At 41.9% G+C, this 18,620-nt stretch overlaps 1 protein-coding gene across 6 annotated transcripts; it reads right to left on the reverse strand.

Moving 5' to 3' along the window:
• Positions 1-6: 6 nt before the first annotated feature.
• tax1bp1b (Tax1 (human T-cell leukemia virus type I) binding protein 1b) lies at positions 7-18,287 on the reverse strand. Of its 6 annotated transcripts, none has more exons than XM_058085590.1 (18): positions 18,145-18,287; positions 16,114-16,313; positions 13,993-14,095; positions 13,657-13,847; positions 12,518-12,676; positions 11,075-11,223; positions 9,572-9,662; positions 8,781-8,966; positions 8,450-8,701; positions 6,856-7,029; positions 6,714-6,786; positions 6,521-6,639; positions 6,315-6,440; positions 5,686-5,769; positions 3,502-3,604; positions 2,064-2,254; positions 888-973; positions 7-613 (listed from the first exon to the last, which is right to left on the reverse strand). In XM_058085590.1, the coding sequence occupies exons 2-18, from the start codon at positions 16,288-16,290 to the stop codon at positions 415-417; spliced, it is 2,463 nt and encodes an 820-aa protein (XP_057941573.1). In that variant the 5' UTR covers positions 16,291-16,313; positions 18,145-18,287; the 3' UTR covers positions 7-414. The 6 variants fall into 6 exon arrangements, with proteins under 6 accessions (XP_057941573.1, XP_057941574.1, XP_057941572.1 ...); XM_058085591.1 differs by having other exon boundaries at positions 2,169-2,254; positions 3,502-3,697; XM_058085589.1 differs by having other exon boundaries at positions 2,082-2,254; positions 3,502-3,697.
• Between the last annotated feature and the right edge of the window lie 333 nt (positions 18,288-18,620).

The raw sequence follows: 18,620 nt of genomic DNA on the forward strand, positions 1-18,620 counted from the left end.
AACGTGTTCTCATGTTTCAAACTTTATTGGTTCACTTAACAGGTAAAACAAGTTGTGGCTAAAATAACTTAAGAGCCATAAAACCCGGTGAGGTGAGGGGAATTAACAGAAGCTGTGAGCATGCAATGAATGAACGATGATAGATAGAAAAAGAATAAAGTCATACACCCGGCATCAAGGCTTTGACAATAGAAATATTTTCGAAAATAAATTGTTTAGTAACGTTTTACTGCACGCCGTTTTTCCACGCGGCTTGTTTACTGGATTTAAGTCATAAAGAAAAAGATTAGCGATTGTGTATTCTTGCAACGTACGCTAGATTAAATCATTTTTCTATGAAAGCGAGAATGGATTTTCACACCAGAGAAACATGCAAGGAGGGGAAAAAAAGAGGATACAGGTACGGCGTCGGCTCTAGTCGAAGTTGAGCATGTGGCCGTCAAAGTGGGTGAGCACGTGGTTCTCGAACGCCTTCTGGTCGCAGTCCAGCGGGAACTGCTCGCTGCACATGGGGCAGATTTTCCAGTGGCTCTCCACGTGCTCCTCGAACTTGGACTGGTCGTAGTTGGGCGGGAAGATGACCTCGCAGAGCGGGCATCGCTTCATGTCCATGCTACACACACACACACACAAAAACACACACACACACACACACATTTGTTATTTAAAGGCTGTCTCGCAAGTGATGATGTGGGCAAAGCAGGAGCGCAAGCTAGTTAAAGCGCGTCTGTCTGATGCGACGTGGGTGGTCCCGCCGCTCTGCACAAAAGGCGAGTGGGGGTTTGTGCGTGTGCGGGCAGAACAAACACGTTACACATGTTACAATGCGTAGCTTATGGAAAAGGGGTGGGGGGGGGGGTATTTATGACAGCGGGAGCGTGTTCTACCTGTGATCAAAGCAAAAAGGAGTCTGTCCGTCGTTCGCAAATGGGTTGGGGGGTTCCGTTGTGGTGGACTTTTCATTCACATTAACCTGAGAAGCAAAAACAATAAATAAATAAAAAAATCATGAATAACTAACACAATATCACACATTTACTTTAGAGCAGGGGTCTCAAACATGCGGCCCGCGGGCCATATGTGGCCCGCAGGACACTAGTTTGAGGCCCCCGCCTTGATATGAAAGTTTAATGTTAGTGCGGCCGGCGCAAGTTTGATATGGATGCTGTATGGTATCATGTACCCAGAAAAAAATGATTACGTTTGATTAATGTTCATGTTAAAGGTTAAATAACTGTTAATAGTTATCCTCCCTATCTGTGTGGAAGTGGTATGTTTTTGGCTTTTTAAGTTTAAAGGAAATAACTTGAAGGCTACCGTTTAGGTCGCTAGCTTTCTAGTTTGCGAGTTAGCATGTGTCTCAAGACCCTGCAGTTGCGCAATATGTTGTAAATCAGGGGCCTCAAATTAGTGTCCTGCGGGCCACATTTGGCCCACGGGCCACGTGTTTGAGGCCCCCGCCTTGATATGAAAGTTTATTGTTCGTGCGGCCTGCGCGAGTTTGATATGGATGCTGTATGGTATCATGTACCCAGAAAAAATTATTACTGTTCATGTTAAAGGTTAAATAACTTAATAGTTATCCTCCCTATCCGTGTGGAAGTGGTAAGTTTTTGACTATTTAAGTTTAAAGGAAATAACTTTGAGGCTACCGTTTAGGTCGCTAGCTCTCTAGTTTGCGAGTTAGCATGTGTCTCAAGACCCTGCAGTTGCGCAATATGTTGTAAATCAGGGGTCTCAAACAGGTTTTTGGAAAACCTGATGCAGCCTAGCCTAGCCCAGACCCTAGCTCCAGTGGCCCCCAGGTAAATTGAGTTTGAGACCCCTGCTTTAGAGTAGTCAGTGTACAGCCTGTATAGTACTATCCATAGTCATTATTGTCTAAATAATAAGTGAGCACTAAGATAATAATGGGTCTTATGAGGCATCATGAGACTGAGGCTGCCTGAGTGCTGCCAGCGCCGGGAAGTTGCGGTTCAATCGTGGGGAAGCATGACCCCCAACATGCACAGTAATAATGGCTACTACATGCGACGTATACTTGAATATGTAACTTCAAATACATGCGGACGGGCTGTTACGTTGTTGTTGTTGTTGTTGCTCGGTTTCTCCTCAGAGTCCTCGCGGCCTTCGGGCCGGGCCTGGTTGCGGGCGGGCTGGATACACACCACGTTGCTGTCCCAGGAGGGTGGGCCCACGGGGGGGAGACGAAGCAGCTGCTCATCTGAGTCATCCTCGTCGTCGTCGTCGTCGTCTGCGGGGGAGCACAATTAATACTTATGGAATTAAAATTATAATTTTAATTTTAAAATTCATACCTATGGAATAAAGTAATTAAAATTAAATAATTTTAATTTTAAAATTAATTCTTATGGAATTAAAATTGTAATTTTAATTTAAAAATTAATACCTATGGAATTCAGTAATTAAAATTAAATAATTTTAATTTTAAAATTAATACCTATGGAATAAAGTTATTAAAATTAAATAATTTTAATTTTAAAATTAATACTTATGGAATTAAATTTTTAATTTTAAAATTAATACCTATGGAATTAAGTAATTAAAATTAAATAATTTTAATTTTAAAATTAATACCTATGGAAATAAGTAATTAAAATTAAATAATTTTAATTTTAAAATTAATTCTTATGGAATTAAAATTGTAATTTTAATTTAAAAATTAATACCTATGGAATTCAGTAATTAAAATTAAATAATTTTAATTTTAAAATTAATACCTATGGAATAAAGTAATTAAAATTAAATAATTTTAATTTTAAAATTAATACTTATGGAATAAAATTTTTAATTTTAAAATTAATACCTATGGAATTAAGTAATTAAAATTAAATAATTTTAATTTTAAAATTAATACCTATGGAAATAAGTAATTAAAATTAAAAAATTTTAATTTTAAAATTAATACCTATGGAATAAAAATAAAAATAAATAATAAAAGTAATTATATAAAATAAAATAATTATAATAATAATATAATTATATAAAATAATAAAAATTCATTCATTCATTTTCTACCGCTTATCCTCACAAGGGTCGCGGGGGTGCTGGAGCCTATCCCAGCTGTCTCAGGGCAAGAGGCGGGGTACACCCTGGACTGGTGGCCATCCAATCACAGAGCACATATAGACAAAAATAACAAATAAATAAATAAAATTATTTAGGGAGACTTAAGAACCTTTTAGGGGAGCTGAAGCCCCCCCCCCCCCCCTAAAATAGTCCTAATGACGCCACTGCTTTAACTCCACTTAACTGGGCTTAATGTTGTATTGGCACTCTCGCCACTCTACTGTACAAGGTGGTTTTATTCAGCTGTAGAGGCATTTTTTCCCCTATAAAATGCAGTCATATTCAACTCTCACTTGTCTATGCTATTAGTTCATTGGCTCCCTGAGGATCGAACCAGCAACCATTAGCTCGGGAGACGACCTGTGTGAAGTCTACGTCTATTTTTGTCTCGTGCAAATGACATGAACAAACCTTTTGAGTCGGAGATGGTGTAAGGGTTCCCGAAGTGCAGCTTTGAGGGGCTCTGAGAGACCAACAGAGGGGTGGGGGCATCCTGGGCATACGGGACGGGGTACTGCAGGAATAAAGGCACACTGGACTGAACATTCTCCAGACTGGTTTTCCCGCTGGCCCCCTGCTCTCCCTTCTTGGTGTTCTTCTGAAGCTCCTGGGGACACAAAGTGTTGTATTCAACAACACCCAAGACAGGGTGCACCACTGGATGTTATCCGATCTAACCTCGCGTATATCCTTTACAAGTCATCGAAAAGGCGGGGTTTCCCGTGCAAGGTACTCACCCATGTCGGTAAAATTTCAGATTTAAAAAAAAATGGTCGCTGAGGCGACTCCTGCCACCCACACGCTCCTCGGAAGAGACGTGGCAGCAAGATCTACACAAACTGCCATAGCCTAAATTCTCACTTCTGCTGCTAAATCACGTGACAGGAAGGAGGAAGTGCAAGAGGTGGCGGATGGTTAGGGAACGTTTACCCACAGGAATAGAAAGACGTAGAAAGCTCACACCCGGATACAACACTCGGATCGCGGTGTCCTCGCCTCGCAGTGCTTCAGTGCACACGCCGCCATCTTGTGTAGCACAATTTCGCAGCTCAGCGTGTGCAGTGTATAGACGTATGGAGGTAGTTTACATTTTTAATGCCGTATGGCCAGAATTTCAGGAACCATCAGTAAAAACGTCGAAAGTCGCAAACGAACAAAAGGTAGTGCTACACAAGATGGCGGACTTGCGGCAAAAAAAACGTACTTTCTATGTAATGTATTTCTGTGCTTTTAACATGTTCTAAAGTTCTAAATGTGAAAATATGAGTGAGTGGTTAACGCGCAGGCCACACAGCTAGGAGACCAGAGTTCGATTCCACCCTCGGGCATCTCTGTGTGGCGTTTGCATGTTCCCCCCGTGCATGCGTGGCTTTTCTTCCGGGTACTCCGGTTTCCTCCCACATTCCAAAAAAACATGCTAGGTTAATTAGCGACTCCAAATTGTCCATAGGTATGAATGTGAGTGTGAATGGTTGTTTGTCTATATGTGCCCTGTGATTGGCTGGCCACCAGTCTAGGGGGGGGACCCCACCTCTCGCCTGAAGACAGCTGGGATAGGCTCCAGCACCCCCTGTGACCCTCGTGAGGATAAGCAGTAGAAAATGAATGAATGAATGAATGAAATAATATATCTCATTAATATTTTTTCATTTATTTTTAGTAAAAAATTCAAAAAAAAATAATATAAATATATATATATATTAGTAAAAATTAATATAAATTTTTTGGGTTGAAAATGGCTTTGGACACCCCTGATCTTATTGGAGCCAATCATGTGTAAGACGAGGAGGCATTAGGATTAGGCTGTTTTTTTTTTGTTTTTTTTTTAATATACAACATTAAAGTTAGATTACATTACTTGGCCATATTAATTAACTATACAATTCCAACTAATTAAGAGAAAAGAGACTGTGATTCTAACTATTTCACATAGTTTAGTCCAATTCCAGTGCCACTATTTGCATAATGCTGTGATTGGCTGGCAACCAGTCCAGGGTGTACCCTGCCTCTCGCCCAAAGAGAGCTGGGATAGGCTCCAGCACGGCCGCGACCATCGTGAGGATAAGCCGTAGAAAATGAATGAATGAATGTATATAAGCTGGTTTCCTGCACTTTCTAACTTATCCTGAAACTTGTCTATGTACTACTACTGATTACTAAAGAACGAAAAACAGTATTAAAGGCGGTAGTAGTCTTATAAACAAACACAAGTCTGGATTTTTTTGTTTTGTAATGTGAAAGAACACATAAAATATCGGATTTGAACAAATAAATCCAACCCGGCCATCATACCCTGCAGTGTGAACGTAGCCTAAGAGACAGAACCGGTCTCTTTCTAAAGGAACGGGGGACATTTTAGTTTTATTTGCTCGTAGCAGACGCCAGTTGAATTTGCAGTCTCAACCTCAAATTGGGTCTTTCTGCTCCTTCAAGCTGCACCAGCATTATCTCCAAACTAGTCCTTGCTGTGGTCCAAACTAATGGAATGGAAAATAAGAACACGTTGACTTGGCTTTTACAATTAGGAGACATTTCACACTCGGGACCAGGCACTGGAAAGAGTCTATAAAGCAGAAAATGAAAGCGCTCACAAACCTCCAGTTTTTCCTTCTCTCTCACAACGAGCGCTAGTGTGTCCTTCAGGTCCTTCACCTCCCGCCCCTTTTCGGCTACCTGGCTCTGCGGTAAACAAAGAATAAACAATTCTTCTCCTTTATATGCCATGTGGTGCTCATAGAAGACGACGCCATTGAAATGTGTGTGTGTGACATGAACTCATTTACACTACAAAAGATTCCGCTTTGCACAGCGTAGATTTATGTCGGGTGCCGCTCTTGAGTCAAACAACATGTTTGAGTTCCTCAGAGACACCATGGCAAATATCCGCCTGCCCCGAGCCAAGCGAAGCATTAGGCCGGCAACTGGAGAGGACGCACGCGAGCCAAGCTTCACTTGTCTCCAGTGGCGGATATAAACAGCCGTAAAGTGTTGTCTCGCAGACGGGGGGGCGGGGCGGGGGCGCTCACAAACAACACTGTCACAAAGGCTCGGCTTACATTAGCCATACGTTGAGGACACGACCGTCACATGACCCTGTGAGGCTAAGGACACGTGCGTTACCTTGTACTTATGTGTGCATAATGACAATAAATATAGAGAATATTGTTTGAATAGTTTGGGTGTGGAAAAAGGCGACAAATATTTGTCTCGACCGTCGCACCCACCTTGCAGCGGTCTTCCTCGGACGCCAGCTGCAGCTTCAGGTTTTCGTTAGCCTTCAGTTGCTCCTTCAGTTTCAGCTCCATCTTGGAAAGCTCATCGGCAAACATGCAGCTCCGCTCCTTCTCCTCCTTAAAAAGCAATGACACATGAATGTGAAATATTGCGTAGATAACACAAAGCACAGAAAAAAATGTTGTTTTTTTTTTACCATTAACATCTGCTTGTATTTCCTGCATTTATCATTCCTGTCAGAGGCTTCTCTGCTGAGGCCTTTGAGCTTCTCCTGGATGATGGCCTCCAGCATGGGATCTGCAGAACCAGGACTCCCTGAGACGACCATAAAGGCTCATCAGATAATGATAAAATGTATCGTGCTACATCAAGTGCACTCCTTCAAATACCTGGCACTGACGTGTCTGGACTCACTGATGGCGGTACCGTCATCAGCTCTTGTGTTGAGCCCCTCTTCTGCTCCTAAACAGAAAAATCAAACATCAAAGTGTTCATTCCCAGCGCCGTGCAATGTCGTGTTGGCGGACGGACCCCTTGCTGCTCAGACAGTTTGAGCACTTGCTTTTGCAGCCGCGTACAGTCCTTGTATTTCTCCTTGTAGTGCTCGGCGGCCATGTGCAGCCGCAGCTTAAGGTCCTCCACCTCTCTCTGCAGCTCTGCCACGAGAGCAGGGTCTGTGCTGCACAGATCTTCCTCTGCTTTGGCCTGTCAAGGTCAGACAAAAGAGATTGTTTCAAAATGATAGACCCAACCACGAGACGTGAATTTCCGGGATTCAATATTAAGCAATTGAATCTTTTTGTAGTTGAGAGCACAGAAAACCTGTCTATGGCTTTCTAAATATGGACTTTCACACTATTAGAGCCCTGTAGACATGAAATAACACCCCTATAGTAACTTTTACATTGTATTATTCACTGTTTATATCACATTACGCAGGCAAGGGATCACGGCATGGACAAAAGATGGTTGCCAATAGTATAACAATTCGATGACTAGTGAGCAGAACACTACATATAAATTGTCTTTCAATATTTTTCAACTAATAGTAAGTAGGCCATAGTCAACCAAGAAACAGCGACCATTTGTTTAAAAAAATATATAAATAAAATACGGAAAACCTGTCTATGGTTCCTAAATATGGATTTTCACACTATTAGAGCCCTGGAGACATGAAATAGCACCCCTATAGTAAACTTCTACATTCTATCTTTCACTGTTTACATCACATTGTGCAGGCTAAGAGATCACTGCATGGACAAAAAACCAATAATATAGCAATTAGACGACTAGTGAGCAGAACACTACATATAAATTGTTTTTCAATATTTTTCAACTAATAGGAGGCCATAGTTAACCATGAAACAGCGAGCATTTGTTTAAAAAAATTTAAATAAAATACAGAAAACCTGTCTATGACTTTCTAAATATGGATTTTCACACTATTAGAGCCCCGTAGGCATGAAATAACACCCCTATAGTAACTTTTACATTCTATTATTCACTGTTTACATCACATTGTGCAGGCAAGCATGTGTTTAAAGAATATAATAATACAGAAAACCTGTCTATGACTTTCTAAATATGGATTTTCACACTATTAGAGCCCTGTAGACATGAAATAACACCCCTATAGTAACTTTTACATTGTATTATTCACTGTTTACATCACATTCTGCAGGCTAAGAGATCACTGCATGGACAAAATATACCAATAATATAGCAATTAGATGACTAGTGAGCTACATAATTTGACAATATTTCAATATTTTTCAGCTAATAGTAGGCCATAGTCAACCACAAAACAGCGACCATTTGTTTAAAAAAAATAAATAAATATAGTGAGGGAGCCATATATTTATACTATACATTATTAGATATGTAGAAATGTAGAAAATGTCTCTGAGTAAGTTAGGTGGAGTGTTTGTTGGGTGTGTTTATTACTTTTTACTTACTTAACTTATTTTTGTGTGGCCATTAAGAATGTTAAAAAGTTTTTGTTTTGTTTGTATGTTTTTATGAACAGCGGTGGTGAGGTACTGCTTGTGATAGAAAAACACTCGAAGTGAGAATGAGAAAGTAAATGGAAGCTACCCCTGAAGCCTGAATTCATGTTCCTACTTACAGCCTCTTGTTTGGCCTCCGCCCTCATCTGCTCCACCAGGCTCTCCAGGCGAGCGCAGTGAGCCTGAGCCTCGGCTTTGGCCTGTCGTAGGGCATCAGCCTCCAGCTTCATATGGTACAGCTCGGACATGGTGCGGTCGCGGGTGCTCGACGCGTCCCTCAGCTCGGCGGCCAGCAGGGAGGACTGCTGCTGGTTGGCCTGGAGCTGCTCCTCTTTCTGCCGCAGTTGCTCCTTCAGTGCCTTCAGATCTCCCTGTTATATCAATGAACACGTTCTAGGCATAAAAAAATAATTCTCAAGTATCATTTCTGGCTTGATTAAGTGTGTGTACCAAGGGGGAAACTTTGGCCATGATTTCTCTGTACTGCTTCTCCTTCTCTGTAAGGCACATCTGCAGGCGTCCCACCTCCTCTTTAAACTGAGCGATAGTGTTGTCTTTGTTTACATCCACCGACTTCAGCACCTGCAGCTCCGCACTTAGCTTGGTGTTCTCCAACTCACGGTTTTTCAGGTGAATCTGATGGACACGCACACACACAAGGGAGAGCTGATTAATCAATATAAAAAGTGTTTGCCATAATTATTTAGTATATAACTGTACTGTGACTTTAATGACTACAACAAATAATTTGAGAAAGGACCAGCCAGCACGCAAAGTTAAATTAGTTATGGGTTGTTGTTTTTTTTTTACATTTCCGTGGTGACTGTGTAGTTTGTGGCACTCCCATTTCCTGTGCCGTGCCCACCACAACAAAGATTCAGAAACACCAGACACAGCAGAAGACTGCTCAATAAGGCAAGCCCACTTTCAACTGTATGTTTGGGAAAAAGTGTGCAAAATAATCACAGTAATAAAAAAAAAAAAGTTCAAAAACAGAAACAGGAAAAACCGATAAAGTGGACCTCCCTAACATTGTAACAAAAGCTGCTACTGAACATAGTTGTCAAGGAAACGGCTGCCAGCCTAATTGAGAAAGGAGCACAGCAAGGAGGACAAGAGCTCCTTGAAACCTTGCCATTGCAATGCTGCTTTTAATCTTTGGTGTAATGACACTGGTACCTGTAAAGCAGCCATCTTGATCCCAACATAGCACACAACACTACCGCCACATACTGTGTTACCTTGTACAATTCCTTCTCATCTCTCTCGTTGTTGACTTGGGACTCAAGGGTTTCCTTCTCTGCAGTGAGTTTCTTCATTCTATCCTTCAGGCTATAAAACACAATACCAAAACAGTTACCATATGACCAATATTTACATGGAAATGTTTTGGGTTTTTTTTTTACCGCCAGTTGAAAACAAGCAAGTGCTGGTGGAATGTTTACAGCGACAGAAATTTTTTATTACAAGGTTCAAGGCCCATCAAATAGTGTCCCTAAGATGTAATATGTACTAGCCACAACAGAAAAAGCCAATCTGTATTCCATTCATTCATTCATTCATTTTCTACCGCTTATCCTCATGAGGGTCGTGGGGGTTGCTGGAGCCTATCCCAGCTGTCTTTGGGGGTTGCTGGAGTCTATCCCAGCTGTCTTTGGGGGTTCCTAGAGTCTATCCCAGCTGTCTTCGGGGGTTCCTGAAGCCTATCCCAGCTGTCTTCAGGGTTGCTGGAGCCTATCCCAGCTGTCTTCAGGGTTGCTGGAGCCCATCCCAGCTGTCTTCTGGGGTTGCTGGAGCCTACCCCAGCTGTCTTCTGGGGTTGCTGGAGCCTACCCCAGCTGTCTTCAGGGTGGCTGGAGCCTATCCCAGCTGTCTTCAGGGTGGCTGGAGCCTGTCCCAGCTGTCTTTGGGGGTTGCTGGAGTCTGTCCCAGCTGTCTTCGGGGGTGGCTGGAGTCTGTCCCAGCTGTCTTCGGGGGTGGCTGGAGTCTATCCCAGCTGTCTTCGGGGTGGGTGGAGCCTATCCCAGCTGTCTTCGGGGTTGCTGGAGCCTATCCCAGCTGTCTTTGGGGTTGCTGGAGCCTATCCCAGCTGTCTTCGGAGCTGCTGGAGCCTATCCCAGCTGTCTTCGGGGCTGCTGGAGCCTATCCCAGCTGTCTTCGGGGCTGCTGGAGCCTATCCCAGCTGTCTTCGGGGTTGCTGGAGCCTATCCCAGCTGTCTTCGGGGTTGCTGGAGCCTATCCCAGCTGTCTTCGGGGTTGCTGGAGCCTATCCCAGCTGTCTTCGGGGCTGCTGGAGCCTATCCCAGCTGTCTTCGGGGCTGCTGGAGCCTATCCCAGCTGTCTTCGGGGTTGCTGGAGCCTATCCCAGCTGTCTTCAGGGCTTACTAGAGCCTATCCCAGCTGTCTTCAGGGCAAGAGGCGGGGTACACACCTGGACTGGTGGCCAGCCAATCACAGGGCACATATAGACAAACAACCATTCACACTCACATTCATACCTATGGACAATTTGGAGTCGCCAATTAACCTAGCATGTTTTTTGGAACGTCGGAGGAAACCGGAGAAAACCCACACATGCACAGGGAGAACGTGCAAACTCCACACAGAGATGGCCGAGTGTGGAATTGAACTCGGGTCTTCTAGCTGTGAGGCCTGCGCGCGACCCACTCATCCACCGTGCAGCCAATTTGTATTTCTTTCACTAATAATGTTATAAAGTAACTAATAAAGTTGCAGGTGCTTACCAGTCAAGCTCAGTTTCCTTTTGCAGGCCTCTCTGGGTGACTCCAATGAGGTCCTCCTCCAATTGTAACACCCTGGATGTGGCCTCCTCCAGCCTCCTCTTCACTTCCTCCTTCTCCTCTTGCAGGGCCTTGGCAGAACTCTGCACCTCCTGGAAAGCACCAGATGTTGTCTGACGTTATTCGTCTTAACTCTTACGAACTGTGTCAAGATTATTGAATTATAAATAAAACCAGCTTCTAAGTATACATTAAAAAATGTAATAAAGTAAAATCCTTATAATCATATTGTCAATATTGTTCATTTTTTAAATTTATATTCACATCACATAAAAAACAGCCAGAAAATCAGCCATCACTCCCTCTTATGAATGCTGTTTTGAAGAGGAAGGAAGATTTACGGCAGAAGACATCCAAATGAATTATTACTTTAAAGTACTTTAAGCGTGTGCTATAAAAATGTTGGATAGCGACACTGATAATACAGAGATACATATTTGTCTTGACAGAAGTGCGATTTATGACGCCATTGGGGAGGCACACGTTTAAACAGGGCTGGATGTCTTTCACTAGGGGGTGCAAAGAAACTGACTCTGTGGAGGTTCCCCTCATTGTAAACAAAATAAGAAGAAATCACATGGAACCTTGTTTTTTGTTGTTTTCATTCATTCATTCTCTAACGCTTTTTTTCCTCACGAGGGTCGCGGGGGTGCTGGAGCCTATCCCAGCTGTCTTCAGGCGAGAGACTGGTCGCCAGCCAATCACAGGGCACATATAGACAAACAACCATTCACACTCACATTCATACCTATGGACAATTTGGAGTCGCCAATTAACCTAGCATGTTTTTGGAATGTGGGAGGAAACCGGAGTACCCGGAGAAAACCCACGCATGCACGGGGAGAACATGCAAACTCCACACAGAGATGGACGAGGGTGGAATTGAACCCTGGTCTCCTAGCTGTGAGGTCTGCGTGCTAACCACTAGACCGCCATGCCGCCCTTTTTGTTTTTTTCAACAGAAATTATTGCCACAAATATGTCTGGGTTTCGATACACTGTATTGGTTGTCATAAGCACTGCACCGAACAATAATGAGTTGTTCAAACGCACTGCGTATGAGTATTTGAGGAATCTGTGCTTTTTATTTTTAAATTCAGACAACTGCAAAAACAAATTCTGAGTGCTATAACCTTAATAAAGATATCAAAGAAAGAAGTCATAGCAAAATTCGCAAGTCGGGAAAAAAGTGACGTTTGTAACGGACTAGAATGAAACGTCTGTGTTGCTCGTCCATGCGTTCTCTACATCCCGCCACTCATCTGTGTTAAAGCTGAAAGCCATGTTTAATGTTCATTTCACTATTTGTAACGCGTCCATCCTTTTGGTACAAAATTAATGGCGAAAACCGTAAAAGCTCGACCGTCTCCTGCATTGGAATCTTACCTGATTCTGTCGTTTGAGCATGGCACAGTTCTCCTTCTCCTGCTCACACTCTTTCTGCAGGCTCTCTTTGGCCGCTTCCAACTGCTCCATCTCCTGCTGCAGCAGAGCCACCTTTTTCACCAGCTCGTCTTTGTCTCTCTGGGCTTCTTCCACCTTTTGCTGCACAGAGAATTTCACTTCTTGAGAAGCATTGTCATGCTTATTTTGGCTAAAAGATGCTGCAAGTCCATGTAAAGCAGGGGTCTCAAACACGCGGCCCGCAGGACACTAGTTTGAGGCCCCCGCCTTGATATGAAAGTTTAAAGTTAGTGCGGCCCGCGCAAAGTTTGATATGGATGCTGTATGGTATCATGTACCCAGAAAAAATTATTACGTTCGATTAATGTTCATGTTAAAGGTTAAATAACTGTTAATAGTTATCCTCCCTATCCGTGTGGAAGTGGTAAGTTTTGGGCTATTTAAGTTTAAAGGAAATAACTTGAAGGCTACCGTTTAGGTCGCTAGCTCTCTAGTTTGCGAGTTAGCATGTGTCTCAAGACCCTGCAGTTGCGCAATATGTTGTAAATAAAAAAAAGTATAAATGTGACTATAGTTGTGTCTTGTCATGTCTACAGGGCTCTAATAATGCTTTGTTAATTTTAATCTGAAAAAAATAATTTGTCTACCCACCAACTATATGTGGTTTCTTAAGTTTTTATTATTTGCCGTTTTATTATTATTATTAGTATATTTATTTATTACTGATTGATTTTCTTTATTCTTGATTTGTTTATTTATTTTTCATCTTATTTTGTGCAGAAAAATAAAAATTAAGATATTTGAGAATAGTGGAATGTTTTATCAGAGCTTTTATTGTAGAAAATCGTAACCAAAGCACTGAAAAAGTTTGTATATGTTTCTGTTTTTTTGGGGGGGAAAACCTGATGCGGCCCAGCCTTGCCCAGACCCTAGCTCCAGTGGCCCCCAGGTAAATTGAGTTTGAGACCCCTGATGTAAAGGGATAAATAAGCCGTTTAGCTGGTAAACTATGTGTTTAAATACTTTTCCATAACGTTTCATATTGAGATACAATATGGTTTATGCGGACATGTCTTACGTCAGCGCCTGCAATTTAAGCATGCCGCTGATGGCGGCGTTACCTCAAGAAAGCCAGCCTTGGTGGTGACCACCAGGATGTCGGAGTTGCATTCGTCCTCCACAGTCAGCAGCTCTTCCTCTGAGGGGCTCTTGGCACGAAACAGGAAAGGTGTGCTGGCTCCCCGAATCTCCCCTTTGTGGGTCACATAGCAGAACTGGTAGAACTCGCCGTCATCATTGGGGACATAGTATCCTAGGAAAGGATGTCTGTTATGATTCAACATAAACTTATCAACTTGCCTTTATCATTTTGTAGTTTTTTTGTACTAAAGAGTTAAACGGTCATCCATTATGTGGTTTATTAAAAGATATCAAACGGTGTAACGCTATAATCTTACCCTGAAAGACCACTGTTCTGTTGACTGCGGTGCCGTCCACATAGTTCTCAGGGAGGGGGGACCACAGGAATGTGTAATAGTCCCTTGCGGTACTCCAGCCGACCTGTGTGTGAGACATTGCGGGAAATCCAATCAACCAGACGTCCTCACCACATCAGTATAATATAATAACAATGGAGACGTCAAAAAAGGGAGACTCCCAAGTAGTTGCACACAGGAATCCTGCATTTGCGGAGGTGATAGTGTAACGAATATAGTAACTTTTGTGAAGAATTCACAAATAATGATGCATCAAGTCACGTTTAACTAACTAAAATTAGAGAAAAGTCTTGTACAATGGCGACCTGGAAATGCTTCAAGTGTATGCATTTTATGTGTTGGTAACTGATCTTGTTGGGAACGTCTGCCTGCCGCCATAAAACTGTCAAGATGAAGAGTCACATGTCGCGAACAGCCTTTTAATGCGCACCCTCTCACGTGCATCCGAAACAAACCCCGCTTTCCATCCCACACTTTGTGACAAACAATGCGTCACTTTGCGACATTTATCTGAGGACATATTGCCTGTGTTGTTTTTCTCACCCGTGTCCCAAAAGCCTGAAGCTACAATACAGCGATTATTTTCATCAGAGCCAGAGATAGAAGGCCCCGGTTGCGGGCAAAACCCCCAGTTGTTAACCGGTGCAGTTCCAGCCTCCAGCAGTAAAGAACAGGAAGCAATTAAAACATGCACATAGTGAGTTTATGTCATTACTGAAGGCAAGCCCCCGCCAGTCCACTCATTAGTGGCGGTGGGTGAAAACTCCTGAGAGCAACTCTTTCACTTGCCTCAGACATGCCTACAATGCATATATACTATACTATACTACAATAATAATATATTTTTGTTATTTAGCTACATGAGAGTCAACAAAAGGTTTTAAGTATGATACGGATCAGGCAGTGTTATCGACTGTCTACAATCTCATGTTAAAACAAAAGCCAACAGGAGGCCGTCCAAGTGCCAGTCAGACTGAACACATGCAGGAAGTGTTCATGAATCACATACTGAGTGAGACACGTTAATTACAAAGCTGTGCTAGCTTTCTCCAGTACCTCCCCCCTGACAACCTGCCCAAACCCCAATCCTCCAGGAGCCTCGGAGCAACTTCTAGTCACCAAAGGCTGCATTCGCTAACGTGACAAGAACAACAAAATGTCTTGTATAAATTGAGATTTATGGTTGATATGATTTATGATGATACACTACGGGTGTCCTGATTCAACATTTTCAACTCAGATGATTCTGATTGCAGTTTTGATTTCATATCAGCACGAATCATACATACGAAGGGTGCCACCGATCGGGATGGCCGCATAAAACTTTAATCGGAATATCCCTAATAAATACTTTTTGTTTCAAAGCATGACCCATTTACATTTTGATGCATCTGGTGTATAGTTGTATCCACAATAGGCATAACGTAGAGAGGCTCAAGGTGCTCAATAAGGGATTTAAACCCGACATTACTCACCTCTGACATGGTTTGGCTCTTTCCTGTTATAGCAAATAAGTTTTTGCCCCAATGTGGGAGTTTCTCACGCTTTGCAAATGTGTTTCAGAAAGCTGCAAAAATCTTGTTCCAAATACGCAACGACGTTGATCGGATTCAATTTCCCCCGGTTCAAGTTTGGGCATGACAAGCTTTGGACTCAACTGCAACGTATTTTTTAAGACTTTAATGGGATAGTTGAAGATGTATGACATAACAGTGACTTTTCCCATTTGAGCCTTTGAAAATGTCTTCCAACATCAAGGCTAGATTTTGGGCAATATAGTTTATTTACGACTACATTTTAGACTTATGTAAATATGTTGACAAATACTATAATACGCATGCTTTAATGGCATCATTCACTGTTGCTGTGTAACAAAAATACTTCGATGGGTTCTCTTATGTTGTACTACAGTGGACCTAAATTAGAGTCCGCCCCTATGAGCGCATTTTTTGGGTAATGTCAAAAAGTCACAACAATTTTGCGTACACTCTCCGGTCATATAGGTATTTTATTATGTATTCATGTATATAAAATTTGTTCATAGACAGGCAGTGTCAATAAATGCTGAACACGGTTATTTACCTTGAAAATGCCAACCCAGTCCTTTGCGTGTGGTTTGATGAACTGCGTGAGGGTATAGTGACACTCCAGGGCAGCGTGAGGCAGGTAGCTCTTCCATACATTCTGGAAGATGACGTGAGCAAAGTTTGACATGTCCATGTTGTTGTCTAGTAAATGTCCGTCCCCAATCAGCGCCATGAATCAGTCAGCATCGGCCAAAACTGAAATGACAAAATATTATCTGTAAGATTGGATCAATAGTACCTTAAAAAAACATGTTAGGTTAATTGGCGACTCCAAATTGTCCATAGGTATGAATGTGAGTGTGAATGGTTGTTTGTCTATATGTGCCCTGTGATTGGCTGGTGACCAGTCCAGGCTGTACCCTGTGTTATAGGCTTCAATGTTAATAACTTGGATATTTTTGTACTTTGAGCATAGAACATCTGTTTATAACTTACTAAATACATTTTTAACAGTATTAGAGCCCGAAATATATTAAGTAACACCCCTATAGTCACCTTTAGACTCCTATCTTTTACATCACAATACCATGCTGCAGGGACTCGAGACGGCCGCTAGCTAGCAGGCTAAAAAGCTAGCAAGGTATACAGTTAGTCTTTGATCTATTTCTTCTAAACTTAAGAAGCCAACTTACCACTTCCACATGGGATCGAGGGATAACTTTTTTTCCCACTTCATCATGTCAGACATGACATGGCTGACTTTGTGCGGTGTTTGTCCGAATGTTTTGTGGCATTACTATAGCCTTGTGACCAGAATGCTGCATAGCACACGCATTTCAGTATGTTTTGACTAATAATAAACCATATCGTACTGCTAAACAGGACCCATTTCATTGATTTTTAAAAGAACTCCAAGATTGCGAGGGACAACTGTAATTGTGATACAAGCACTAATGTTTTTTTTAACAGGCTCGCACCTGCGTCTCCAAACCTTTCATCATTTTTAAGTAAATATGAGCAATTATATATTACTTCCTTGTAGCTAGTCAATGACCGTTGTGAAAACAGTGCCCCTGGCGTTTTAGTGGAGAATTGCAAGTCAAGCCGAAGAGCTGAATTGAATCCAAACTCCCTCGGAATGGCAGGCGTAGTGTCTACACTGGAGCATTGCCAAGCCTTGGGAGTTTCACGTTGCGTTGCTGTCTTGGTAACTCATCCCTGTGAATATGGGTCAGGGTTCAGAGAAAGCAATCCTGGGAGAGGTGTTGCGTCTCAAATGTCAACAATTTTTCTCCAAGCCAACATTCAAACCAAACTCAAAACATGCACTGTCATTGTAAAGTACACGTCTTTGCAACTCTTGTTACTCCTTGTTATGTAATGTTTGCTATTCAACAGGCTGTCAAGGACAACTAATATGAAAACAGTTATCACATTAAACAGTGTTTAAAACTGTTACGAATTCATCAAAGTGTATTTGTAAAGCTACTACATACTTGAACGTTAATGCCGTTAATGACGCAACGTATTTTTACACTTCAAGGCGACGCCATATTACGTTTTGATCATTAAAGGAAAACTTATGAGGTTCAGAGTTTGCAAATACTCTTCTTTCTACCCAATTCAGTTGGTCCTCCAGTAGCTGACTTTTGTGAAAACATGATAGCTAAAGCTCAAAGCGTGAAAAGTGCCTCAAAGACGAAACTATCATCTGTCATGTACTGCACTTAACTGCAGGGTGAGGCCTACAGAGATTAGACTGTCAGCTATGGCTAACGCTAGCCATATGTTTTACCAAGACAGGAGTACGCTTTCAATTTATACAATAACACAACTATTCAACGAAAACGTTACTCTACTACCGATTAAAGTACATTGTAGTAGCACAACAGTTTTAACACAAAACTCATCGTCGGCACTGCAACGACTTACCTGCCAGTAGGAGGAGGACGGTTAGCTTAACGTCAACAGTTAGCAAACGCCGACTCCCGAGTTAGCTCTTCAAAGCCATATTTAACGCAGCACATTTCAACAAAAAAACGCATTGCTCACAACATAACTGAGAAAAAAAAACCTGCATACATACCCAGTTGCCATGTTTGAGCGGCGACTAAAATCCAAATCTATCATAAAAAGGAATGTTGACGCAGTTCAGTGCTTTCCCGTGTCCTCTTCCTGGAATAACAACAACACTACGTCATTTCCGGGATAGGCTGCCACTTGGGAATCCCACCCATGTCAAAAAAAGACATGGAAAATATATTTGTAAGAAAAATGCCTTCATCGAATAAAACAAGTCGTATCAGTATGTTTAATCAATGATGAAAATATAATAAATGAAAATAATCAACGCGTATAAAATACAAGACGTTCACATTCTGTTCATGAAGAACTTATGACTTAACTATTTAATATTCAGTGTAACCGTATATATTTGAGATGTGACTGTTTTGTTGACTGTATACAAAAACAAATATCTTGATTAATGAAATTTAATTATTTGCAGCTAATTGTGCTTTGATCCTCCAACCTACCTCCACTCCACACAAAATAATACGGAAA

This window comes from Doryrhamphus excisus, chromosome 10, assembly GCF_030265055.1.
Source record: "Doryrhamphus excisus isolate RoL2022-K1 chromosome 10, RoL_Dexc_1.0, whole genome shotgun sequence".
NCBI classification, from domain to species: domain Eukaryota; kingdom Metazoa; phylum Chordata; class Actinopteri; order Syngnathiformes; family Syngnathidae; genus Doryrhamphus; species Doryrhamphus excisus.

What these genes read in the sequence shown, in the direction of transcription:
- tax1bp1b (XM_058085586.1), bottom strand. Translation starts at nt 16,290, where the DNA reads ATGGCGCTGATTGGGGACGGACATTTACTAGACAACAACATGGACATG. An exon ending in TGGCCAAAGTTTCCCCCTTG is followed by an intron (nt 8,702 to 8,780) that starts GTACACACACTT and finishes TTGATATAACAG; the next exon opens with GGAGATCTGAAGGCACTGAA. An exon ending in AACTGTCTGAGCAGCAAGGG is followed by an intron (nt 6,787 to 6,855) that starts GTCCGTCCGCCA and finishes TTTTCTGTTTAG; the next exon opens with GAGCAGAAGAGGGGCTCAAC.